The sequence below is a fragment of the Macaca nemestrina genome, chromosome 2 (genome assembly GCF_043159975.1).
Source record: "Macaca nemestrina isolate mMacNem1 chromosome 2, mMacNem.hap1, whole genome shotgun sequence".
Classification (NCBI taxonomy): Eukaryota; Metazoa; Chordata; class Mammalia; order Primates; family Cercopithecidae; genus Macaca; species Macaca nemestrina.
Window position 1 is genome coordinate 120,805,404 of NC_092126.1, and position 26,814 is coordinate 120,832,217.

General features: G+C 39.1%; 3 protein-coding genes across 11 annotated transcripts in view; 1 reads left to right on the forward strand and 2 right to left on the reverse strand.

Moving 5' to 3' along the window:
- LOC105482612 (adaptor protein, phosphotyrosine interacting with PH domain and leucine zipper 1) overlaps positions 1–1,901 on the forward strand; it is a 44,035-nt gene extending 42,134 nt beyond the window's left edge. For all 3 annotated transcript variants that reach the window (XM_011742827.2, XM_011742833.2, XM_011742828.3), the window contains one exon: positions 82–1,901. In XM_011742827.2, coding sequence (XP_011741129.2) covers positions 82–228 — 147 coding nt within the window. In that variant the 3' untranslated portion in view covers positions 229–1,901. The remainder of the gene's footprint in view (positions 1–81) is intronic.
- LOC105482597 (ankyrin repeat and SOCS box containing 14) lies at positions 73–23,850 on the reverse strand. 3 transcript variants are annotated; one of them, XM_011742817.2, is made up of 11 exons: positions 23,744–23,850; positions 23,028–23,169; positions 20,168–20,223; positions 19,266–19,397; positions 19,012–19,170; positions 14,329–14,574; positions 10,827–10,998; positions 8,620–9,163; positions 8,014–8,167; positions 6,771–6,971; positions 73–159 (listed from the first exon to the last, which is right to left on the reverse strand). In XM_011742817.2, the coding sequence occupies exons 2-10, from the start codon at positions 23,147–23,149 to the stop codon at positions 6,793–6,795; spliced, it is 1,764 nt and encodes a 587-aa protein (XP_011741119.1). In that variant the 5' UTR covers positions 23,150–23,169; positions 23,744–23,850; the 3' UTR covers positions 73–159; positions 6,771–6,792. The 3 variants fall into 3 exon arrangements, with proteins under 3 accessions (XP_011741119.1, XP_011741101.1, XP_011741109.1); XM_011742799.2 differs by having other exon boundaries at positions 14,293–14,574; XM_011742807.3 differs by lacking the exon at positions 73–159 and adding an exon at positions 2,535–3,802 and having other exon boundaries at positions 14,293–14,574.
- Positions 23,851–24,119: 269 nt separating this feature from the next.
- Positions 24,120–26,814, reverse strand: part of LOC105482662 (dynein axonemal heavy chain 12) — a 234,841-nt gene continuing 232,146 nt past the window's right edge. For 3 of the 5 annotated variants that reach the window (XM_011742901.3, XM_011742911.3, XM_011742894.3), the window contains one exon: positions 24,121–25,101. In XM_011742901.3, coding sequence (XP_011741203.2) covers positions 24,911–25,101 — 191 coding nt within the window. In that variant the 3' untranslated portion in view covers positions 24,121–24,910. Of the gene's footprint in view, positions 25,102–26,814 lie in introns of all 5 variants that reach the window. The other 2 variants (XM_011742885.3, XM_011742883.3) reach the window with 1 other exon arrangement.

Below are 26,814 nucleotides of genomic sequence, written 5' to 3' on the forward strand. Positions count from 1 at the left end.
CTCAAGAATGTATCTTAACTGCATAATTTGCCATTTGACTGCAGACAAGTAACTTAGATTCTTTTTTGTCTTTTCCACTAGGACTTGGAAGAACAAAGTCGGTTGATAGCTGCGTCCAGTAGACCAAACCAAGCCAGTAGTGAGGGGCAGTTTGTTGTCCTTAGCAGTAGCCAGTCAGAAGAGAGTGATTTGGGAGAAGGAGGAAAGAAGAGAGAGTCAGAAGCATAAACTTAAACTTTTGGTAGATATTTCCCCCTTGGAATTTGACAGTTTCTATGGTGAAATGGCACAAGGTAACAACTGTGTTGAAATATCAAGGAGGAGACTAAGCTTTATATTTGCTTATTTGTTGTAGCTACATTTTAAAAGAAAGATTGAACTTGATGACTTAGGTTTGCATTGATCTTTTTTCCCCCTTAAACATAATGTACTATGCATTAACATCTAAAGAAAACCTGCTCATCTCCCTGAAGTAGACATTTGCTCAATAATTTTTTCCTTCAGATTGTGAACTTTTAATTCTTGCATTGTAATTGGCTATGACCGTAAGAAATCATTTACTCTTCAGGCTTAGACATTCATGGATATGCTTTTCTTTCATTACGAACATTTTGCTGGCAGTGAGGAAGCATTTAGCTGAATAAGTTTAAAGCCCTTTATACAGAGAATTCTACAAGTTTGCAAATATTTTAACAATATTAAATGTGCAATAGAACTTTTATAAAATAATTAGAACAGAGATTTTACACTTAAGGTTTCAAATTGTGGCAGGTGGTACTGTTGATCTCAGGGCACTTTCTGGGATTGCTCACATTTCGCTAATGTACTGCACTTGATGCCAGTAGGAAAGAAGCTTAAGTGTCTTCAGTTCAAGATTGATAGAGCCCTTGGCATTTTATTGTCACATTTTTAGTTCTCAGGTTGGGACTTCAATTACTGCTGCAGAGCAGTAGTGGTTAAAAATAAGATAATGGAATTTATTAGAAGATTTTTTGTTCAAATACATTTTAGATTAGGATTGACAAAGATACTGCTATAGAATGATACATTGTATTTTCTGCATTGTGTGAAATAGTTTTTATTGAAAGTCAAGTGACATTTCAAAAGAAGTTCTATAACAATTATGTTTCATGCTTAAAGTAAAAATTCCCAGAGTTTAGTTTAGAAAATGTAATCTTTTAAATTTCAGACTGTTATTCCCAGTATTTTCATAATCCCATGTTTTGATAAAGTACTGAATCACCACTTTATATCCATAAAGGCCAATAACTAATGTATGAGAATAGAATAATTTGCACTAATTATTGTAAATATGTCTACTCTTCAAATGAGAAAAAGGTCCAATTTTATGAAAGATTGAAAATGCATTGAATGCCTCGTAGAGTATAGGAGAAGTTGACCAAGGAAGGATTTAACCTGGTGCCAAGGTTAAAATAACATTTCTCTACTCCCTGTTGTCTATGTTAAACCTTAATTTTTTTTTCTGTAATCACTTTTAACACTGCTAATAGAAATTGTTTTCATGTGTTTCACATGAAAAAGTATATATATACACAAAGTTAATATAGTGAGTAAAATACATAGTCACACATTTACAGATTTTTCAAGAGGTTAGCCACTAAGACTTTAATAATTTTACAAGGGAGAAAGCCTTTTTTTTTTTTTTTTTTGATATACAGTTTTTTCTTCGTAGTTCTGCATTAGAAATGACATCTGTTTTAGGTCTCAAACTATAACTCGGCTGTTTCACACTGTATGTACATTGTTTTCTGTAGGAATAGGATAATGATATATAGGATCATGATATTCCTTCTATCCATGTGCCAAATGGGTGTAATGTTTATTTACTGATGCTTTATGTTACCAAAACGTACAGTAAAAAAGTAGAAATTTATGAAATACTTTTTGATAAAAAGTTTATTTTGTGCTTACCAAAGGGAATGCTTTCACAATAGTGTATCAATTGTTTTGTTGAAGTTAGAATTTCTTCTGTTGCCAGCACTTAAGTAGTCATGGCAAGTCCTGTTTTTAAGACCTTTTGGAGACTGGAGCTTTCTGTTCCATTAAGTCTTTTGTTTATACTACAAATTGTCACCTCACTTAGTTCAGATGAAATTTGTTACTCTACACGGAAGGTGGTCATCATTAGGAGGCAGCTGTACTAAGCTGGTGCTTTGCATGGTAGCAAGTGCTGCCCTTGGTCAGCACCCTGGGTCATACTGTAGGCTAGAGTTAAGGGCACTGGCAGACTTAGGGATGCTGGACAGACCTGTAGTTTGTTTTAAGTCATGTTCACAGAAATTTCTACAATACTACACCCATCTTCATAGGTCAAATCAAAGTGCATTCCAATGTTAAATAGAAATTATGAGTGGGTTTAACAATTTTAGATGATTCAACTTCTGTTCCATTATTATTGAACTATATGAACTATTCCATTACTGCAGAGATTTAAGTATCCGTTTTAATAAGCTCTTTTTGTTACTTAAAGGCTGCCCATGGGTTTCTGCCTAGTGGTAAAGCTGATTGTTATCCTCCTTTGAAATCCCTTCTAGTTCTTGAGATGCTCTGAGGGTAATTGGATTAGATTTTGGGATATCTTTTCTCACATTCAGACTTACACTTAATGGTGTTAGAAATCAACAAAACTGCTTTTTAAACAGAAAAGATTTTAAGCCTGCCTACTTCTGCAATGCATTCTGTTAGCTGTATGAACAGTATGTTTGTAACTATGGCAATGAAGTCAGTAGATAGGAAACCAGTTATTCCCTCTCACCTTTAAAAATTTTGAAAACTTGCTAACAAGGGACTAAAGCTATTAACTTGAACAGAGTCCCTAAAGCTAGTCTAGTTTTTGCCACGTCTGCAATGATTATTGTTTAATTTCAAAAGAGTCATCAGACTCCACAATCTAGGGGTGGTAAATGTGTTTCCATATGCTTGGGAAAAGGTCAGTAGGATGTGCATCCTAGGGAAAATAAAATCGTATATGGTAAAGGCATCTGAGTTAACTTTGCATTATATCTAGGAACTGTATTATTTAAAATTTGAATCCTATTATTAATGCCAAGAGATCCTAAGAGCTAGTGTATTGTAAAACCTGCCACCTGAATAAAACGAAAATATTAATGTTGGTTCTGAGACAACCTCTTAGCATTCAGATTGTATTTTAAATATTTAAACACACCAATTGTAGAAAGCAACCCTTTATTTTTAGCAAGTTTGGTTTACTCTTCTCCCATGAGATTTCAGTTTTCTACATTAATTAGTAATACATAAAGATTTGAAACTGGAACTATGTTATACTTTTTAACCAATCTCTGTGGCTTTACTCATGAAATTTACTTCAGTTAATGTGAGACTGGGGATTAAGTTGTAACTAATGTGCAAAATTGCTTTGTATATTTGGTGATTTTATAATGTAAGTGAATTGGTTAATTCTTATTTCACTGATACTATTAATCATGCAGTGTACAATTTAAAATCATGCAATGTTTCACTTTAGAATTGGACTTGAAGAACTCGACTTTATGTGATCATGGTGTTGGTATACATGTGGGGTGGAGAACTTATTTTTTCATTTTGTCACAATAGGTATTTACTGACAAGGCTTCAGGAAAAAAGTTAGATTTTTTAATGTATAATAAAGTCCATGATTTTTGTACAGTGTTTTTTAATGAAATATTTGATACTCTGAACTTTATTTCTCAAAGTAATTTCAGATGTTTGTAAAACAATGGACTCCTTAATCTGTTATGACATTATAAATTACACGTCTAGCCCAACTGCAATTCCACAGCAGCTAAAATGGAAAAAAAAAATTGTCACCTTATTAGGAAAAGTTTGTTATAGAAGCAAACTAATCAATCGCTGGTGACTTTTTTTCTTTTAGCAAAGGAAAAAGACTTCATTAATTGATGTATACTTGCTACTGTTTGGTCCTACTCAAAGAAATTCCTCCAATTTAAAGGGGCAGATTATTGTGCATGCCACAGTATAGCTTGGATCTGTAATTTCAATACTAATGCTTATTCATCCCATGTGCTCTTTATAGTTTCTTATGGCAATTAGTTGGCAATTAGTTCCTTTCTTCTGGGATTTAGTGTTTTAATTTGTTTAGAATTTTATAGAAATGTACATACACTTTTAGAAGGTACAGGTAATAGATGAAATTAACTTTAGAATTATATAATTTATCTGATAGAAGTGCATGTATAGCCTAAATATATTTCTATATTGAAAGATATAATCTCTCACTTATCAGTTTGATTTAAAAAAATAAAAACTATTCATGTCAGCTATATAAATTTTTTAATGTAAAAAAAACTATAAAAATAATTTAAAGTCTGTGCTTACTGAAATAGTCTATATAGCCATTAATCCCTACACCAGAAAAAAATCATATAGCTTCAGTTTCCCTAAAATGGACTCTCTAATTCTTTAAAAAGTACCAAGACTAAACATGTAAACACATCAAGGCCATAGCTGACTGGGCTGTAGTGAAAATGGACAATATCATTGTACCTGTTACCCCTATTGATGTGGCTTCTAAATGTGACACAAGTGTGGTTGAATGAATGTCTTTTTCAGTTTCTTTCCTCACTTTCCACACGTAGAAATGTATACTTACATGCAGGCCTGGCACAGTGGCTCATGCCTGTAATCCCAGCACTTTGGGAGGCCAAGGCGGGCAGATCACTTGAGGTCAGGAGTTGGAGACAGCCTGACCAACATGGTGAAACCCCATCTTTACTAAAAATACAAAAATTAGCTGGGTGTGGTGGCACACTCTTGTGATTCCAGCTACTTGGGAGGCTGAGACATGAGAATCTCTGGAACCCAGGAGGCAGAGGTTGCAGTGAGCTGAGATTGCACCACTGCACTCCAGCCTGGGCAACAGGGCGGCTCTCCATCTCAGAAAAAGGAACCTATACTTACATGCAGTATGAAATATATAGAAATAAAAATTTAACATAACTCCCATCAGTGAGCCTCTTCATGTCCATTATCAGGCTAGGTTCAATACAGAAATCATAAGCCGTCAATCATTTCAAACACTTGTAATTCCAATTCCAGTGATCATATTAACCAGTAAATGGTCAGCCATAGCCAGGGTTTTGTGGAAAGAAGGGATACACGTTTCTCATTAATAATGAAATTTCAATTGAGAGTTGTATTTCAATTAACTGAATTACCCTATCTCTGTACTTCACTCTACAAAGAAACAGTAGTAGACACTAAGCTGGTATTGGGAGTTTTCCACAAGAACAGCAAACTTCTAAGTCATGTACTGGGGTCAGTGTGTATTCAGTCCAATCACTGAGATGTACAGTAGGCCCCCTTATCCATGGTTTCCCTTTGTGTGGTTTCAGTTACCCGTGGTCCAAAACTATTAAAAGGAGGCTGGGTGCGGTGCCTCATACCTATAATCCCAGCACTTTGGGAGGCCAAAGAGGGCAGATCACCTGAGGTCAGGAGTTCAAGATCAGCCTGGCCAACATGGTGAAACCCCGTCTCTACTGAAAATACAAAAATTAGCCAGGCATGGTGGTGTACACCTGTAATCCCAGCTACTCGGGAGGCTGAGGCACGAGAATCGCTTGAACCCGGGAGGCAGAGGTTAAAGTGAGCTGAGATCATGCCACTGCAGTCCAGCATGGGTGACAGGACAAGACTCCATCTCAAAAAAAAAAAAAAAAAAAGGTGTTAAAAGGAAAATCCCAGAAATAAGTAATTTATGAGTTTTAAATTGCACACCATTCTGAGCAACATGATGAAGTCTCTCGCTGTCCTGCCTTGTCCCACCTGGGACCTGAATCATCCCTCTGTGTCCAGTGTATCCACACTGTAGGGCATGCGTGTACAGTTGTATGTTGCTTAACAACTGGCTTAAAGATGTAGATACCTACTGAGAGATGTGTTAGGTGATTTTGTCATTGTGCAAACATCATAGAGTCACTTACACAAACCTAGATGGGATGGTATACTACACACCTAGGCCATGTGTTATATAGCCTATTGCTCCTGGGCTGCAAGCCTGTACAGCATGTTACTGTACTGAATAGGCAATTATAACATATAGTAAGTATGTATTTAAACATAGAAAAGGTACAGTAAAAATAAGCATTATAATCTTATGGGACCACCATTACATATTTAGTCCAATGATGACTGAAACATTGTATGATACGTGACTGTGTAGGAAAAAAATACACTATGTATAGGGTTCTGTACTAACCCTGGTTTCAGGCATCCACTGAGGGTCTTGGAACGTATCCTCTGAAGATAAGGGAGACTACTGTATTACATATATACTTCTCTATTAAAAAGATACTGTAATGAGTTATCTTGACTTGTCAGAAGTGGCATCTATTATTTTGAGCACATAGACATTGGATTTATACACTTAATTAGAACTGGTGTATTTCAGTTAATTGAAATTTTTACTATTTGGGTTTTTTTTTTTTAAACTGCCTTGAGAATGCTAGTCATTTATATGTTGAGAGGCTATGTTCAAAGCTACTTAAAAAAAATTTGTTTTTCTTTTAGAGATGGGGTCTTGCTCTGGTCACCTAGGCTGGAGTGCAGTGGCGCGATCACAGCTCACTGCAGCCTTGACCTCCCCAAGCTGAAGCAACACTCCTGCCTCAGCCTCCCAGAGCTACTTTTTAAAGGACTTAGACTGCATTGAGATTTTAGTTGGTGGGTAAAGCAAAAAATATGTATCATACATAAGTGAAATTCTAAGGAATACAGCTGCAAAATTATACCTTTTCCATTAGAATGGTTTGATTACCAGGTTCCTGTAAAAATTCCTTGTCCATAAAGGTCGTATTCTTTGTAAAGGACATATGCTTTTAGACGATTGGGTAATGGAAGAAATGACATGAATACAGGGCAGCGCAAATGTAAACGTCCCATGCATTTCCGGATCTTTAGGCGGCACAAGTGTTTTAGGGAGCGAGGGTTTGCTAAAAAGAAAAGGCACGTTATCCAAAGAGAAAAAGAACTTATTTTTTAGTATCTTAGGGTTTTGTTAGCAAATGTATTTGATAGCATTTCATTTGCTGTTACTAAACAGCAAAATCAGGGAAATAGTTTTTCAGTTCTTACTGCAATCCTTGTTGTAGATATGGTTCCAGAGCCATGTCAAGTTAGAATCCAAAGACTGGCATCAATTGTGGATCTGGCCTGTGAGATCTGAAGTTCTTACATCTGCATGTGGCCAGGCGGGGTATCTCATGCCTATAATCCCAGCACTCTGGGAGGCCGAGGCAGGTGGATCACTTGAGGCCAGGAGTTCGAGACCAGCCTGGCCAACATGGTGAAACCCCGTCTCTATTAAAAATACAAAACTTAGCTGGGCATGGTGACCATGCGCCTGTAATCTCAGCTACTCGCGAGACCAAGGCAGGAGAATTGCTTGAACCCAGGAGGCGGAGGTTGCAATGAGCTGTGATTGCGCCACTGCACTCCAGCCTGGTTGACACAGTGAGACTCTGTCTCAAAAAAAAAAAAAAAAAAAAAGTCTGCATGTTTTAGCCCCCTCAGGGACAGGGTAGAAACTGAAGATTACCCCCCAAGGGAAATAACACAAAATAAATTATTAATTTGTCTTACATGCTACTTTGAAAGGATTTGCTTTGAAGAAAGTCCTTTTGATACCCTCAACAGACTTGGCTCTTAGCTTTTTCTCATCCTTGTTTTTATTGCCATATAATAGCTTTTCATTCCTGTGTCCATGGTGTTCTTTTGTAGCCATGGTTTAGGTGGATTGGGATGAAAGTATTACCTACCTATATAATAAGTAGTTACCTAACAGGTTTTATCTCCTCGGAAAAGGTAATAAATACAAATTAAGTGTAGTTAGTAACATTTTTTTAAGATAGGAATAGTATTTTTCTGGTTTAAGTCAAGCTTTTAACCAGAAGAGAAGGGTGTTCTAATTCTAAAACAATCAAATTAGAATACAATTAGTATTTTTGTAAAAAGTCATTCTATAAGGATACTCACTTAAGATAAAATGTATTTCTGACCAGATCCCCTGTTTTTGGAGCACAGCTTTCAACTTTGAACAGATCCGAACTTGATCAACATAATCAAGCATCACTCGAACAACCTTTCCAGAGAGGTGTTGCAGCCATGACAAAGTTATTACTTCACAGAACTGAGGGAAACAAAGTCAGAATTAGGAAAGTAAATGAAAAACATGAAGTAGCTATGGTTTAGCATAGTAGTCAAAGGAGAAGTGTTGTGATGAAGGCCAAGAGGGAAAAATGTCTCAAAAACGGGGAGGGATGGTATTAGTCAACTGTACTTATTCTGATTGTTTTTTTCATCAGAAATATGATCAAAGTAAATCATTTAATCAGTTGCTTCATTTATGAAACTTCCTCACACTGCTAGGCAGAGTTAAATCACTTTTCTCTGTACTGTTTTTGTTCCTTTTATATCTTTCTACATTGTGTTCATTTTATCATAATTATTTTATCATATAATTGTTATTATACTAGGATCTCTTCAAGCTTCTGGAGAGAATGGATGTAATCTATTTATTGCCATAGTTCCAGGGCCACAAATAATGACTGTAAGGGAATACAGCCAATACTGTGGACTTACCTTAGTATCTTTGATAACTGTAGATGTCCAGCCTTCAACAGTATAGGAAGGATGGACTTTGTCTCCATGTGGGCAATCAAAACATCGCTGTGTGTCATACCCATAGTTCAGCAGCATCCTGAGCATGACTTCATCTTTCAGAGTGTATTGCAGTGCTGATGGGAAATGTAAAGGGTTAACTCTGCAGAAATAATTGACATTGGCCCCATGCCTTAGCAGCAGACTGATCAGCTCATAGTTGCCCATCCTGAGGGCTATCTGGAGGCAGTTAACCGGGTCTTGGTTAGGCAGAGCTCCAGCACTCAGAAGCAGCTTGACAGAAGAGAGGTCACTGTTTGATACAGCAAAATGCAAAGCTGACTTCCTGTGGTCATCGTAGTGTTTGCTAACTCTCTGATCCAGCATGAAGTTCACATCAAATCCAGCCTGGATGAGGAGTTCCAGGCACTGAGGGTGTGCTCCTGCTGCTGCGCAGTGAACTGGACTGATCCCACTCTGCTTAATGGCAGCAAGATCCGTAACTGGAATCAGTATCTTTAGAGCTCTGAGAAAGAATTTCAAAATGCATTTCAACATTGTTTTTAAGAAGTAGCACTAACGGGCCGGGCGCGGTGGCTCAAGCCTGTAATCCCAGCACTTTGGGAGGCCGAGACGGGTGGATCACAAGGTCAGGAGATCGAGACCATCCTGGCTAACACGGTGAAACCCCGTCTCTACTAAAAAATACAAAAAAAAACTAGCCGGGCGAGGTGGCGGGCGCCTGTAGTCCCAGCTACTCGGGAGGCTGAGGCAGGAGAATGGCGTGAACCCGGGAGGCGGAGCTTGCAGTGAGCTGAGATCCGGCCACTGCACTCCAGCCTGGGTGACAGAGCGAGACTCCGTCTCAAAAAAAAAAAAAAAAAAAAAAAAAAAAAAGTAGCACTAACTTGTTTATTATTGTTTTATAGTAATACTAGATAGTATCAATATTCAGGGGGCATTTAGAACCCCCAACCAAACAAAAGCATAATTCCTTCATCCAGAAGCTCAGATACCAAGTAAAATTGAATGGAATTACTGTCTAAGCTGTAAAATTCAGAATTAGCCCAGAAACCTGAGGCTTCCCATATTGTCTAAATACCTGAGAAAAAAGTTTTATATCTCTTTGGTGGCTTCAGAGGATGCCTGGTAAACAACCATTTCTAGTTCTTGCTAGTTGGTCAAGAGTTTTTTTTGTTTTGTTTTGTTTTGTTTGTTTTTTTTTTTTTTGAGACGGAGTTTTGCTCTTGTTGCCCAAGCTGGAGTGCAGTGGCGCGATCTCGGCTCACTGCAGCCTCCACCTCCCAGTTTCAAGCAATTCTCCTAAGAGTTTCTCATCTTTAAAAGGTATGTTTAAGGCTAGTCGTCATGACTCAAGCCTGTAATCCCAGCACTGTGGGAGGCTGAGGTGGGTAAATCACGAGGTCAAGAGATCGAGACCGTCCTGGCCAACATGGTGAAACCCCATCTCTACTAAAAATACAAAAATTAGCCAGTGTAGTGGCGCCCACCTGTAGTCCCAGCTACTCAGGAGGCTGAGGCAGGAGAATTGCTTGAACCCAGGAGGCGGAGGTTGCAGTGAGCTGAGATCATGCCACTGCACTCCAGTCTGGCTGTAGGAGTTCGGTCAGCATGGTGGGAAAAATTATAAAAGTTATAGATAGAAGCAAACCTTTTCGGAAGGCTGGGAGGTTTTGCAAAAGCTTCAGGAAAGGATTTGGCTGAAGGCAGCTGAATTCTCTCAGAGTAGATAATAAGGAAGTGTAAGGGAATTGATCTAGATGGGGTGGGGGAAACTGTGTTAATTACCCACAAAATGTGCTGACTCAAAGCCTTTGTCATTAAATCTGTACTAAATAAATGCCTGAAGCACCAGCTTGTCAGGGCCATGGCTGCTACAACTCTTTCTGTGAGCAGCTTGGTCCCCTAGCCCACTCTTTCACTGGATACCTGTGTCTAAGTACTCCTTTCATCTGTTGCTTGGCCAGGGTCTGTGGTTCAGACCCAGCACCTGGCAACAGAGTGAGATTGCATCTCAAAAAAAAAAAAGAAAAAAACAAAAAACAAAAAAACAGTATGTTTAGGTTGTGGGATTGGTGATTAAAGATTATAAAGTTCCTAGAAGCAGCTCAAAATAAAAGGTAGCTATTACAATTTTTATTATTTACAATAATGTAATTGAACTTAACAGTAAGTGGCCCCTGTCAGCTGCCACATGGATGGGCAGGTGGCCTGAATTCTTAGGGATGTTGGCATCAGCTCCGTACTCCAGCAAGAGGGCCACAGCATCTGGATTTCCTCCACTCGCAGCTTCGAGTAAAATGGAAGAAGAATCAGAGGCCTGACCATGAGCATTAGCTCCTAAGAGGAGAAAGACTCTTGTCAATGCAAAAATTATTTTCCACTGTTATTTCTTGAGCAATCTTAAAAATATATCACCATCAACAAAAAGCAGTTAGTGAGCATGCACTCTAGCAAAGCACCAAGAATCAAAGTGACAAAATATATACCTCCTGCTCTCAAGTAGCTTATAAACTAGTTGGGGAAGAAAAAAAAATGGCAGTTTCTAAATTATAAGTAGGTTAGTTTTTGAAGTAATTTGATGTCCATTTGTTTGGAACTTGAAAATTCCAGTAGAAATACTGTTATAAAAGTTGCTTTTATTTCTAGACCAGCCTACAAAAGCCCACTTATAACACACATATAGGATGGTACTAACAAATCTATCGAACTATAATACCATGCCATCTAATGATACTGTTTTGGTGGAAAAGGGCATTTGTTCTGTTTTAGCTTGTTTGTAGGGGACCATAGTAAGAGACACTAACTTTTTAATTGAGGTTAGGAACTGCCAATAGCCAAAGAGATAAGTTGTTGTACAGTTATTAGTACAGAGTATCCCTTATCCAAAATGCTTGGGACCAGAAGTGTTTCAGATTTCAGGGTTTTTTAAAAAAGTATTTGCATTACACTTACAAGTTGCATTATATTTACAAGTCCCAAATCCAGAAATCTGAAATCTGAAATGCTCCAGTAGGAATTTCTTTTGAGCATCATTTTGATGCTCAAAAAGTTTCAGATTTTGGAAGATTTTGGATTTCAGATTTTCAGATTAAGAATGCTGGCCGGGCGCGGTGGCTCAAGCCTGTATTCCCAGCACTTTGAGAGGCCAAGACGGGTGGATCACGAGGTCAGGAGATCGAGACCATCCTGGCTAACATGGTGAAACCCTGTCTCTACTAAAAAAAAATACAAAAAACTAGCCGGGTGTGGTGGCGGGCGCCTGTAGTCCCAAGCTACTCGTGAGGCTGAGGCAGGAGAATGGCGTGGACCCGGGAGGCAGAGCTTGCAGTGAGCCAAGATCCGGCCACTGCACTCCAGCCTAGGCAACAGAGCGAGACTCCGTCTCAAAAACAAAAAACAAAAAAACAAAACAAAACAAAAAAAGAATGCTTAACTTATATATACCCTGTACATTAAGTGTTATGTGAGTGATGTGAATAAGAGTACAGGTACAGGCAAAAGGTCTTCTAGAAGATCTAGGGCTGGGGTTGGAAGGGGAGCTGGGAGGTGAAGGAAGGAGAAAAGAGTTTGGGTCAGTTGTGGAAGTCTTCCCAGTAAAACGGGCTGTGAGGAAACAGCATTTGAATGGACGAAAGTTGAGGAGAGCATTCTGAAGCTCACATAAAAAAGATGTAGTGACTTTAACACAGTCATCAGGGTCCAGTGACTGCCCAAGAACCCCATTCCAAGAATGCCTTAAGAAGTCCAATAGGCCGGGCGCGGTGGCTCAAGTCTGTAATCCCAGCACTTTGAGAGGCCGAGACGGGCGGATCACAAGGTCAGGAGATCGAGACCATCCTGGCAAACACGGTGAAACCCCGTCTCTATTAAATACAAAAAAACTAGCCGGGCGAGGTGGTGGGCGCCTGTAGTCCCAGCTACTTGGGAGGCTGAGGCCGGAGAATGGCGTGAACCCGGGAGGCGGAGCTTGCAGTGAGCTGAGATCCGGCCACTGCACTCCAGCCTGGGTGACAGAGCGAGACTCCGTCTCAAAAAAAAAAAAAAAAAGTCCAATAAGCCTCTGTTTATTGAGTGTCCACTATGTGCTGATTCCTTTATGTGTATAATTTTTAAACTTTGTAAGAACCCCTAGCAGTAGGTGCTAACATACTCATTTTAAAGATGAAGAAACTCATTGAGTTTCAGTGACTTCCCCAAAGATGCACAGCTAGTAAGCAAGGTAGTCAGGATTCTATGCAAGTATTCTAGACCCAGGGCTTATATCTCTGATGCCATGTTGCCACTCTAGCAATGCAGGGTGGTAATGTGATTTGGAATCAGACAGATGTACCTTTAAATACTAGCTCTGTCATTTACCATCTATGCCACTTGGTGCAAATTACTTTGTAAGGGAGTCACTTAAAGGAAATGCTCACTCACTGAGGTCAACTGATGCTGGTTTCTTTGCAGGGTAAAGGATTTAACATCTGTTGCTTCTCTTTCTCTGTATTTTAATCAATGATGTATACAAAAGGTTACTCTTTCCTCATAGATGAAAGACTCCAATGTTTACTTTTGCTATTCCAGCTAATGACTTTAGACATTTCTTATATTGATCATGTAAAACATCTTACTTAAAATGTCTTATGGCCATTGATTAGAAACTAGCCTCCCCCATATGACAGGAAAGATTTAGATAAGTCTAAAGAGCACAAGGTTGTTCTTAAATATAAGAGTCTCTGCCATCTAGAATATTGGAGACCAGGACCGTATATTGTTAAAGAACAAAATAATACTTCTAGACATAGGGAGGAGAATAAAGAAGATAATTCTATTATTGAGACTTTTAAAAATCTTGGTAAAAGTGTGCTTTTTTGAAAAAAAGCTTTAGATTGATCTTACCTTGCTTCATCTAACAGTGTCATCAATGAGCTCTCCTCAAAGACAGTAAAAGCCAAAGTTCTCTGAGCCAAGGGTCCCTGCCAGTTAAGCCAGCATTCAAAATGACCACAGCTACAGAGCTGGGGATAGGGGAGGGGGCATGTTTGAAGGGAAGTCCTGCAACTGGTACCATGGCTGACCCTCACTTTCCTCCAGTACAAAACGAGGATAATACCTACCTCACATGGTTTTTAAAGGGTTACAAGGCAACATGGGTAGTTTAATGCTTGTTGCTTAGACAGTAGTACCCAATACTGTAAGTTGCTTTCCCCTTCTCTTGGAGTTTTGGTTATTACTAGAGTGAAGAACTGGGACCCAAAGAGAAGAAATCAGGAAGAATTTCCTAATATCTAGTCATTTGGTAACAGATTAAACCGCCTCATGATTTAGACTTAGGCAGAGGTAACGTGTAGAGTATGTTGCAGGGTGTTTGATTTTATGATTCTAGAAAAGGACAACACCACAAAAAAGTTAAAAAACCACCATCTTCTTAGCAGGGTGAAGGAATGTTAAGTAAAAGTAACCTGCATCCTAGTAACTTTTGGAAAATTATGTCAGACCTAATAAAAAATTCAATCTTTATGTTAGGCTTTTCAGTAATCACTATTAACCCATAATTTTTATCAAACATTTATATTAGGCTTAAATAAAATATTAACTTTTATTATTTTGAAGTTCTCCATCAAGAGGAAAACCCCTGGATCATGTTACCCTTTGTTAGTGTGCTGACCAAACAGAAGCTCTTGCCTTTCCGCAGTAACATTTCCATGATTTCAGTGTGTCCACTTTGGGCAGCAAGAGCAAGAGGAGTGAATCCATATGTGCTCTGTGGGTCAGGGTGTGCCCCAGAAACCAGCATAAGCTTCACCATGTCCTCTCTGCCCAGTTTGGCTGCTTCGTGGAGAGCTGTCCTCTCGTTGGCACAACGCAGATTGACATCTGCTCCATAGTTGATCAGCAAGGCAGCCATGTCATAGGAGTCACGCAGCACAGCTGGGAAATGAGAAGTGAGGTGGGCATGTTCAACGGGAAGTTAAGACCAGAGCAGCATATCTGCAAGTATCCCTCAGGCTTTCTTAAGGAGTTCTTCCCACCCACTCCCAGACCCCAACATTCTGTGTTTAGGAAACAGATTGTAAAGTAAGGCATGTATCAGGTAACACTGAGAGTATTTTACATCAATGGACTATTTGTTTTTATGTAAGCCATGAGTAATTATTCATTGCTTATGTGGTTGAAACACAAATGTAAACTTTTCACTTATCTTTATTCTTCAAGAAAATGGGAACTTAATTATTCAGTACAGTCCTGGAAATGTTTGTAGCTGCTTTAAAATAAGAGAAAAAAAAACAAACAAAAGACAGCCCAGACATGGAAACGTGCCAAAAAAACCCCACCAGAATCTACCCCAGAAAATGAATGACTAAAACACAATTTAAATATGCATGTCTGGTGGGAGTGGTTGAGGCCATAGATGATGATAGTTTTGGCCTATCATTTCTGCATTAACACATTTTAGCAACATACCAAAGTATGTTGTGCAGAAAGCCCCTTAAGGTTCTGTAAAGAAAATTGTTTTGTAGTTAAAAAAATACTAATAATAAAAGGCTTGGGAACACTGTGTGTTTGTGTATATGTGTATGTAAATATATATATCTAGGGTCTCATTCTGTCATCCAGGCTGAAGTGTTGTGGTACAATCATAGCTCCCTACAGCCTTGAACTCCTGGGCTCAGTCAATCCTCCTGCCATAGCCTCCTAAGAAGCTGGGTCTACAGGCATGCACCACCATGCCTGGCTAATTTCTTTAAAAATTTCTGTAGAGATGCAGTCTTGGTATGTTGCCCAGGCTGGTCTTAACCCCTGGGTTCAAGTGATCTTCCTGCCTCGGCCTTCCAGAGACTGGGATTACCGGTATGAGCCACTGCTCTCAGCCAGCACTGTATATTCTATCACCCTCTTCAAGATTCACTTTGCATATTGATATATTGAAGTCTCTGAGGAATCTTGCAATGTGTTTGCTTAACTTTTTAACCCAGCATTTTCCATGACCTATCAGTGGGGACATGCTGTTTGGGTACCACAGAAATGGAATCATTTGACCTGCCAGATAGGCTGAAGTGAAGAGAGGAAAACTAGCTCTACCATCATTGTTTCAACAGGCTTCACAGCTTCATGGTTTTTACATATGTAATTTTTCTACACACAAGACAAATACTATCTTATAGGCGAGGAAACAGGTTTAGAGAGGTTAGACCTGACGCAGAGTTCTTTTCACTATACAGTGCTAGGGTGCTTCGTGGTTTATGCGTGCTTTCTCAGAGAAGGCTCTTCTGCTCAGTGTTTTTCTATAAAATGCAAAGCCTTAGAAAGCATCTTCAGACAAACCACGAAGGGACCCCAAATCCTAATTTTTGGCAGTACTCTGTTGGTCTCTTTTTAATTTTCGTTGTTTTTTTTTTGTTGTTGTTGTTTGTTTTTTGAGATGCAGTCTTGCTCTGTCACCCGGGCTGGAGTGCAGTGGTGCGATCGTGGCTCACTGCAACCTCTTTTCTCCGGGGTTCAAGTGATTCTCCTGCCTCAGCCTCCCGAGTAGCTGAGATTACAGGTGCCTGCCACCACGCCCTGCTAATTTTTGTATTTTTAGAGACGGGGTTTCACCATGTTGGTCAGGCTGCCCTCAAACTCGTGATCGCAGGTGATCCGCCCGCCCCGGCCTCCCAAAGTGCTGGGATTACAGACTTGAGCTACCGCACCCAACCTAATTTTCAGCTTTTATTTTGATAAAAGTTATACATGTACAGAACTTAAAGAGCCAATTACTGTGAAGTCTATCACTCTTTCCCTACAGTCTTTCTCCTTCTCCAGAGGTATCCTTTAGCTGATTCTTTGCTCTTCATGCCTGTGTTTCTTAAGTAACCTGCTTGTATTGCTATTTGTTGATTTTTGGTTTTGGTATAATTTAATGACTTCTTACCATAGAAAATGATTTCACTTTTTTTCCTCCTGTCCCCACCACATGTGCACATTTCTCATCCCACCATCCTATTGTTTTTATAGCACAATTTTTGTTAGATAAATATTTACCTTCATGTATGTCATTCAAAGGTGGGCCATATTTACATTTCCTTTTCTGCACATCTTTTTGTTTTCCCTGGAGTTAATATTTGTCTTATGTTTCATTTGCTTAGTTTTCAATTTATCATTAATTGCACCCCAAACTCTCTAAACTGTCTACATCTCCCTTCAAGATGTCATTCCTAGCCCACCATGGTCTTGAAGAAGCCTCTACCTGGGGCCTCCTGACCTGTTCCAATCTGGACCTCAGTGCCTGGTCATATGTGGTCATCCTACGATCATTATTCCTCTCATCTTAGGGATCTCATTTGCCTCCCACCTGGCTTGGATCTTCTGTTTCCTGGATCCCAAGCTTTTGTTTTTCTGTTTTACTCCAATGTTGGTAGAACATTTGCTCCGTTAGCTTCCTAACGGCAGGGAGCAAGAACGTTTTTGAGATTTCGTATGTCTGAAAATATCTTTTATGTCTTTAATCTACTGTCAGATTAGAGAGTTGGAGCAAATATAGAATTTTAAGTTGGAAATATTTTTCCTTAGAGTTTGCAAAACTATTATTCACCACCAATTACTTCAAGCTTCTAGTTACACCATTGAGATGTCTGACACCACTCTGATTTTTCATCTTTTGTATATTATGTATTCCTTTTTTTCTCTCAGGAAGTCTGTGGAAACTTCTTTGTCCCTAGTGACTTGTGAGTCTTTCTCTCTTTTTTTTTTTTTTTAGCTTTTTATGATTTTTTATTACAATGTAAAAGAGGCTATGTTCAATAAACTTAGAGTATAGAAGTAGAAAAGTTTAATTCTACCTCTGAAATGATCTTTGTTAACATTTTCACATGTATCCTTGAATTATTTATTTCTACAAATGTTACATTTTGAAGAAGTTTTTGTTACACAAAATTCTCTAATAATTGGCTTTTCTGCATTTATACTGTGAATTCACATTTAGAGAAGGATACTTAGACCCCCAAGATCCTAAAACACCTAACTTTATCCATCTCACTATTCACTCATTAATTATTGGCACCAAATGTGTACAAGGAGTCTTGCTAGCTGCTGAAGTGCTGAATCAGTATGAATTCTGCTAATAAGCATTTATAATTTGCCACAGAAAGTGCTCTCATTGCTCTAAGACTAGAAACAAAGTGCTGAGGGGATTGGGTCTTTTACAGTTCATTGAACTGGCACTTAGTATGGCCCTTTATTCTGGAAACACTTGTCCTTCATTTTAGGACATCATTTTCTTGACTTATTGCATTGGCCATATACCACCTCCATCTTGTCTGTTCTCTCATTCCTCTTATTCACATGTTGCTCCTCTTGGATCATCCAGCTAATTTTTACTTCTTTCCTATTTTCCATTTCTTATTTTATTCTTCTGGAAGCTTTCCTGAACTACATCTTCCAGCATTGTTTTGGTTTTTAAAATTTCTGCTCATATTTTTAATTTTCAAGAATATTTTGTTTTCTGATTTTGCTAACCCCTTGTTCTTATTAAAATGGTTTCTCTGAGGAAGTTAATGACAATTTCCCTTTAAATTTTATTTTCCCTAAATAATCTTAAAGTTGTTTAACTCTGTTGGTTGAAGATTTTCCTCAGATAGCCTTCAGCTATTTGCTCATAATTAAAAGTTGGAGACTAGAAAGCTGGTTGGAAATTTTAAGTAGAAGGTGGGGCTTGCGGACTGTGGGTTTAACAATAGGTTGATATGTTTGGGCCACTTACTGGGAAAGCCCCAATGTTACTATCTTTAGCTCTTTCTTCTTGGGCTGGTCAGATTCCTCCAGAGAACCCCCCTGCCTGGAGGGTAAGGGCCTGGCTGCCAGCCTTCTAGGAGGAGGGCTGGGCAGTCTCAATTATGTTTGCTTAATTCCTCCAGTATTTTCAATCTAGTACTCCCACCCTCACCTAAAGTTCCGTGGTCCAGAGACTTTCCGTTTAAGCTATGCAGAGAATAAACCTCCAGGAGTCTACTGGGGTTGGGCAGGAGTGATCTAGAGATCTATCTGCTTCTTAATAGTTTTCAACCAACTCTTCTGTTTCAGCTGCCTGCCCTTCACCCATGCTCCATGAGGTAATTCTGCTCCCCTCTGATTTCTTATATCAGAATTAACTGGCTTGATCAAGGCACCATGCAAAATGAGCTGCCCTTAATTGAGCAGAGGTTTTGCATCAGGCCACCTCACAGGCCAGCCTATAGAAACCTTCTGGAGGGTTGGTACCCATGTCTGGTCAGTTGGGAGGAGAGCGACAGTGCTGCAACTATGCACAAAAAGCTGCCTTTGAAATTTGGGGGCATGAAGGAGACTCAGTGCCACAGACTCGTTTTCAGAAACAAGGTATTCATTTACCTGTAAGAAGAGGAGAATTGCCTTCAAAATTCTTAGCATTTGGATTGCAGCCATTAAGAAGAAGAAAAGTGGCATTTTCTAAGAGGCAATTGCTGACAGCCAAAAACAGTGGCGTTTCACCATTGTGAGTTGTTTGCTCCCACAGACTGGGGTCTGAAGCTGAAATAAATTCATCATACCACACAAGTTAAGACATAGAAATGAATGTTAAATTTATCTCTTAGAAACATCAAGAAGAGTCAAAGGGAATTTACCGCTTAGGGTTATTTCCAAAATTTTCTTATTTAATTGCACTGCAGCCTTATGCAGAGGAATCCAGCCTATCTCATCTGCTTCACCAAAAGCAGAATGGTACTTGGTTAAGTGTGACAATGCATCTTCCTTACCTATTAACAAGTCAAATGAGAACAGATTCACATTTGGCACACTTACAAGGGAGCCCATATTGCTTCCTGAATTCCACCACCAAAGTTAATGCATAAGACAACAGAATTCTAGTGCCACCTTTTATGAAAGACAAATGGCATATGACAGACAGTAAGGCCTGTCATCTAGCATTCCACACCTGGGCCTGTGAATACCCCCAGCATCTTGTTACTTATGAAAAAACAGTTATGTCTAGGAAGGAACCCAGGAGCTCTTTGCTACATTGAGCTGAAGTATTTTTTTCCCAGAAAAGCCTACATCAGACTCTTGACAATAAGCTGTGGACCCCCATGGTGTTCAGCATGGAAGAACCTGCTTCTAGGCTTCCTGAGCTTCGAGGAGAAATGCTGCCAGCTGTCACCATCACATTTTTCCTTTTTTTTTTTTGAGACAGAGTCTTGCTCTGTCGCCCAGACTGGAGTGCAGTGGCGTGATCTCGGTTTACTGAAACCTCCATCTCCTGGGTTTAAGCAATTCTCTTACCCCACCCTCCCGAGTAGCTGGGATTACAAGGGCCCATCACCACACCCGGCTATTTTTTTGCATTTTTAGTAGAGATGGGGGGTTTCACCACATTGGCCAGACTGGTCTTGCACTCCTGACGTCAGGCGATCTGCCTGCCTTGGCCTCCCAAAGTGCTGGGATTACAGGCATGAGCCACTGTGCCCAGCCAATGTCACCATCCCATCTTACCACAAGTTAAAGGGGATAGAAGAGGAGGAGTACTTAACTTTCTCTATTGTTTCAACTATCTTCTTATAGTCAGCACTCAAAAAGGAATGGGAGCTGCACAGAAGAAAATACACATGTAATTCCAAAACTGAGGAGAAAAAAACTGTTAATCTGATAGAAATCAAAAGGAAAGGGTAACGGTAGTAGTAGTTAATCCGAGATGCACTTTCATAGGAGGCATTGACTGAGGCGTAATAGAAATACTTCTATTTGTAAAATGTAATGTGGCCCTTAACAAAATTCTAGGGAAGCTCCTTCACCACATCTGTCTTCCGCATTCACCTGTTAGCTTCTTTAGGGCAAGGACTGTGTGAGCCTGGATTGCAGTAGGCCTTTAATCAGTGTTGACTGAACTGAATCAAGCCTGCCTATGACTGAAATGTCACACTATCTCATGGTAAAATTTGATGGCCACTATAGAATGTCAATGATTCTAGCATAAACTATTTTTAAAAATAGTAAATAAAAATGGTGTGAGTTTTAAAAAATATTCACAGTCAGAATGTGTGCTCAGAAAACGCTATTAGCAGTTAAGTAATGTTTTTATTATTTAAGGCTTTAAATCTCAATTTATGAATCTTACATTATTTTAAAACCTAGCAAATAAGGATTGCCACCTTCCATTTTTTTTTTTTTTTTTTTGAGATGGAGTCTCACTCTGTTGCCTAGGCTGGAGTGCAGTGGCACGATCTTGGCTCACTGCAGAGTAGCTGGTACTACAGGTGCCCGCCTCCACAGTTGGCTAATTTTTTGTATTTTTAGTAGAGACAGGGTTTCACCATGTTAGCCAGGATGGTCTCGATCTCCTGACCTCGTGATCTGCCTGCCTCAGCCTCCCAAAGTGCTGGGATTACAGGCATAAGCCACCACGCCTGGCCACCTTCCATTCTTTAACTATTTAATGAACCCAGGTTGAGGAGAATAAATTCCCTTGGATACTCTGTCCTGTTTACAATTTGGTCAATTAAGTTATCTTAAACATTTAAACCTGCACTCATAGATTTAGGATTGTGTTAGTTTTCTATAGCTGCTGTAAGAAGTAACCATACACTTAGTGGCTTAAAACAACAATAATAAAACAAATTTATTATCTTACAGTTCAGTAGTTCAGAAATCCGAAACAGTCCTCACTGAACTAAAATCAATGTGTCAGCAGGGCTGTCTGTGTTCCTTCTGAAGGCTCTCGGGGAGAACCTATCTCACCTTTTCTAGCTTCTAGAAGCCACCCACATTTCCTGGCTTGTGGACTCCTTGCTCCATATTCAAAGCCAGCAATGTTGGGCTTAGTCCTTCTAACACTGCCATCTGCCAGGTTGTCTCTCCTGACTCCCTCTTTCACACTTAAAGATCCTGTGTTACACTGGGACCACCTGGGTAATCCAGAATACGCTCCCTATCTACAAGTCAGCTGATGAGCAGCCATAATTCCATCTGTAGCCTTACTTCTCCTTCGCCATATAAGCTTCCAGAAGTTAGGACATCTTTAGTCCCAACCATTACTCCACATGTCACAAGTATGTTCTAGTTTTCTGATTCCTTCAAGTACCTGAGTAAATCAGCAAGCCTGCCTAACTATCATACAATTCCTGCAAGTCTAATCAAGTAAATGCATAACCACAGTCAATTTCAGTTTCTCTGAAACATTTCAGTACTCTACTTAGCCCAACTCTCTTATACCTTTCAACCTAAAATTATTAGTCAGTTACTCAGTTATGCAATTTAAGGTTTTAATCATAAGGTTAATATAACATAATCTAATAAGGCTAATTGCTTTATAAAACTTTAAATATTTAAAGATTATTTTAAAAACTAATCCTAAATTGAACACAAAACTATAGGAACAGTGTTGGTTAAGAGCACAGACTTTGGAATCAGACAGCCTGGCTCTTCACTTACTAGCTCTGTGACCTTGGGTAAGCCACTTAACTTTTCTGTGCCTCACTTTCTTCCTCTCTAAATAGGGATAATAATAGGACCTACCTCATAGAGAGATAATGAGAATTAGAATTTAAAAGTTAGTATTTATGAAGTGCTTAAAATAACATGACACATAGTGATCACTCCATGAGTTTATTACATTTTTAAATACTATATAGGTTTGATGTGCTTCATCATGTCTCTATTTAGTTATGAAATCTCTTGGGGTTAAAATACGTTTTTCTAGTTTTACATCCAGCAGGCAAATAGAGATTACCATCCCAAGCAAACTGGTTTATCACCCCAGAAGAAATGATGGTTACTACCTCAGGAGACCAAGGTTGCTGATTGGCCAGAGCGCGCGTGAGCAGGTGTGCTTGATTGCAGACTGCCCATATCCAGGACGACTCTTCTTACACCCCACACAGGGTCCAACTGGTCCTTTTTCAGTGTTGTTCAACAAAACTCTGAATCTACACTTTCAGAAGTCTCATTCAAGTTTATGGAATTCCTCCTTTTGATTTGAGTAGATCAAAGACTGGACCCCGTCCTCACCTACTCCACTAAGGTTGAAGATAGCTAACTTTCTGTGTGTCCTGGTTGGATTTATGCATTTCTTCAATTCCCAAAGACAAGATGTATTTGAGTTTTTCTCTAGCCCTTCATGTCCTCATTTCTTTCTTTCTTCTGATTTCCAGTCTGTATCACCTCACCCAGATTTGCTGCTAACCTCCTTCAGATATTTTATTGCCTAATTAAATTCTGAATTATTTCCAGATTATTCCTGTCTAGTCAGGCACAATATCTTACAGATATTTAATTGACAGCTCCTTGGAGTCTGACCCTCCTGTTTTTGTCACAACACTAGATTTAAGCTAATGACAAATGTCAGCTGTCGAATACAACACTTAATACTACATTGCCAATGAGAAAACCATTACCTCTCATCCTTAGGTGCATGTTGTGCTGTTCCTGGCTTATAAATATCCTGTAAACTCTGCTGAATGATGAACTGGGTGTCAAAGTCTTCATCTGTGTCTTCATCGCTGGTGTAATTATCCATGTGAAACGTGGACAGGTTTACTGTAAAGTCAGAGTGAATTAAGATTATTTTTCCAGTTGTAAAGAGATCAACTGCTTAAAATTACAAATGAAATTCAGAAACCTAGAAAATTGATTGGATTAACAAATGAAAAATACACAAAATTTAGGCAACAAAATATTCATTAAAAAATTTCTATAAACTTAAAAGAGTTTTCTGGACTGCCACATATTCAACAAAAATTAGAAGTTTCCATGAGTAGCCATTGACTTAAAGCTTATTCAGGAAAAACCACCTTTCAAGTAAGACTTCGGTTAGTGCCACTCTAACACTGACAACACTTAAACTTGGCTTGTGAGTTCTTCACAGTGATTGTAGCACTCATCCAAAATAATATTTCCTACACACAGTGAGTGTGATGCTGAAAATAATATTTTACTTAATAAACATGAAAAATAAACATGTTAAAGAAACAAATGTATTCTCATAATTACAACACAGATTCAGCAGCAGTAAAAACAAATGTATCTTACTAGGCAATATCTAAATGGTTTTAAAAGAAAAATGTCAGTTTTAGCATAGAATACGTTTGGTCACATTTCAAAGACTTTTTACCTTTTGTTTTATCCTCTAGGACAGCACTGAAGTTTTCACTGTTAAGGACTAACACATGTAAGCCTCAGATTTTTCATTTATATTTAGGATCTCCTCTCCCCTGTAGTGACCATTCCATTAATAGCTTTACTATAAATACTTCATCATAAGACAGTCTGGCACATTCTCCTTGTTTTTTACATGTGGTTTAGCTCTTTTTGGAAACATGATCTCTTTTCTTCAGTGCCACATTCATCAAATTTAAAGGATTAAACATTTTATTCCTGGAATAAAATGTTTTTGCAGGGAGTTGGCCATGCAAAGAGAATTCATTCTCTTAAGACTCATGCACATAGCTACTACAAACCACAATCAATTTTTCATTTAAGAGAACCCAAACATTTTGCTCTGACCCAATTATCCAAAGTGACTGTCCCAATGTACTAGATTCACTAGGTAGCTGTGACTACATTTTCCTTGGGTTACAGAACTGTGGCCTTAAGTGTCCTTGGAATCCTAAGGGAAGAATTCACTCTACACAAGATAAAATTTTGACCAAAATTCTGTTTTGTTGAAATATTTTTTAATCGTTAATATACACTAAAAAAAACACAAAGGGACCACTTGACATTTCAAATTAAATATGAAGCAAATGCCGAGAAGCACACTGTCACTGCAGGTGTAGAAGTTCGGACTGCCCTCCAGCCATCCTACTGCCTTTGCAGGCCAGCTTTGCAGCTTTGAGTTTCCTTTCCTAGTCACAAGGATGCGGTGAGAAATGGAACCAATGTCTTAGAGGTAGGAAATAAGAGGTGTAGTTGTGTAACTGTTTTAATATTTTCCATATTTACAATTTCTTAATTTATGTATTTGAAATATTTGTGTATAATTAAGGTAGGACAGTGGAAAGTAAACTACTGAAGCTGAAGGAATGACTTAACATTTGTGAAGGAGATAATTCCTGATATTTGTTAAATTTTATCCGTTTAACCCTCAAATCTATTTTTCACATACAATCAAACTTCAAAAAGTTCTCCTCAGAGAGGAGAACAATGCAATGAGCGTTTGCAAAGACCATTTAAAAGAATAACACCAAGATACTTGGTTTTATAATGTATATATTTTAAGTAGGACAGGTTTTTTTTTTTTTTTTTGTAAACTTTTGGATGTTTTATAAATTTGTCCAATTTAGTCATCCAACTGACAAAGCAAAGCAACCCCACGCTTGATCCAGTGCTCAGTAGGTTGGTCTGTTTTTAACAGCATTGCAATGACAAAGTTAGTAGAATGTCCCGTAGTGGAAAGAGTTCCTTTACGTTCACTTGTCTTGTAGAGGGGACAGACATAGGCATCCGACTTCATAATCTGAGATTTTTGAGCTTGAAAAAAAAAAAAGAAACAAATTCATTTGATAAAGGGGAAAACAGCCATTAGTACTAAAAGAACTACTTATCTTGTAATAAAATGGCCAGAACTACATCTAAGATCATAATTGTGATATATGAAGGTTTTACAGCATATATACATATATCTTTTTACAGTACATACAGTATTACGATTGTGAAACAAGGCAAGTATTTTTTTTTTTTTTTTGAGACTGAGTCTCACTCTGTCGCCTAGGCTGGAGTACAGTCGCACAATCTCGGCTCATTGCAACCTCTGCCTCCCAGGTTCAAGTGATTCTCTTGTCTCAGCCTCCCAAGTAGGTGGGATTATAGGCGCCTGCCACCACGCCCCGCTAATTTTTGTATTTTTAGTAGAGACGGGGTTTCACTATGTTGGCCAGGCTGGTCTCGAACTCCCGACCTCGTGATCCGCCTGCCTTGGCCTCCCAAAGTGCTGGGATTACAGGCGTGAGCCACCATGCCTGGCTTAAGGCAAGTATTTCATATCGTGCATGATTCTAGGTGTGGAAGACAGGAATAGACTTTAAAGTTCTGACCGCTTAGCAGGCATGAGAAAACTAAGAGGATTTGGGAGGGAAGAAGGAGAAGGGAGGGAAAAAGGAATAAAATACAGTATAGGTAGTGGGGGAGACGCAAAAGGAGAACTACAACTGCTTAGAGCGCTAATCCAAGAAACCCACACAGAAGAAGCTGACATTTCTATTTGTTTTTAGCAGGTAAATAATAAGAAAAACACGCCAACTTTTACCAGTTCACGAAAAGAAACTATGTACAATCCCCAAAAAGTCAGATATAAGATATTAGGAGTCTTTCCAAACTAAGGTCACATTTCTCATAGTTATTCTCATTATGAACCACATTCATAATGAGAATATTTGATAGGTTGGATGGTGATTCTGGGTGACCGGTAAATATTTTCATTTAAGAAATTGTTGGCCGGGCGCAGTGGCTCAAGCCTGTAATCCCAGCACTTTGGGAGGCGGAGACGGGCGGATCACGAGGTCAGGAGATCGAGACCATCCTGGCTAACACGGTGAAACCCCATTTCTACTAAAAAAAAAAATACAAAAAACTAGCCAGGCGAGGCGGCAGGCGCCTGTAGTCCCAGCTACTCGTGAGGCTGAGGCAGGAGAATGGCGTGAACCCGGGAGGCGGAGCTTGCAGTGAGCTGAGATCCGGCCACTGCACTCCAGCCTGGGCGACAGAGCAAGACTCCGTCTCAAAAAAAAAAAAAAAAAAAAACAAGAAAGAAATTGTTGTTATTTAAGAATTAAAACATTAGGGAAGAGAAAACAAAAGAATGAGACTTTTTTTTCAGACTTGTAGAAAGATGATGATGGTAGAAGCAGGGGAGGAGCAAGCAGTTTCCTAAGTGGGACAAAATTGGCCCCCACCCCATGTGGCTGGCAACATCTATGCCTTGGGGCACCTGGCTGGCTCCTAGGCCTAGCGGTTTCTTATAGCCAGAAAATGCTAGTCACTATCTGGAGACTGTGTCAAGCTAATTTGTGCCTCTGAGCAATGTGCAAAGGGAATTCAGAATATGGATGGGCAGCTGTTCAATCTGTGAACCCCCTTGTAGAAGTGGGGGGAGGGCTGAAAAGAATGACATATCCCATAGGCTAGGAGCATAAAAAGCAGCATGGTATTCCCAAAATAATATAAATGCCATACACACAAAGGGAT

Coding starts and splice junctions, on each gene's coding strand:
- LOC105482597 (XM_011742799.2), bottom strand. CDS start 23,149: ATGGATAATTACACCAGCGATGAAGACACAGATGAAGACTTTGACACC. Junction 19,171..19,265: donor TTTGGAAATAACCCTAAGCG/GTAAATTCCCTT, acceptor AATTTATTTCAG/CTTCAGACCCCAGTCTGTGG. Junction 10,999..14,292: donor GGTCAGCACACTAACAAAGG/GTAACATGATCC, acceptor TTCTCCTCTTAG/GAGCTAATGCTCATGGTCAG.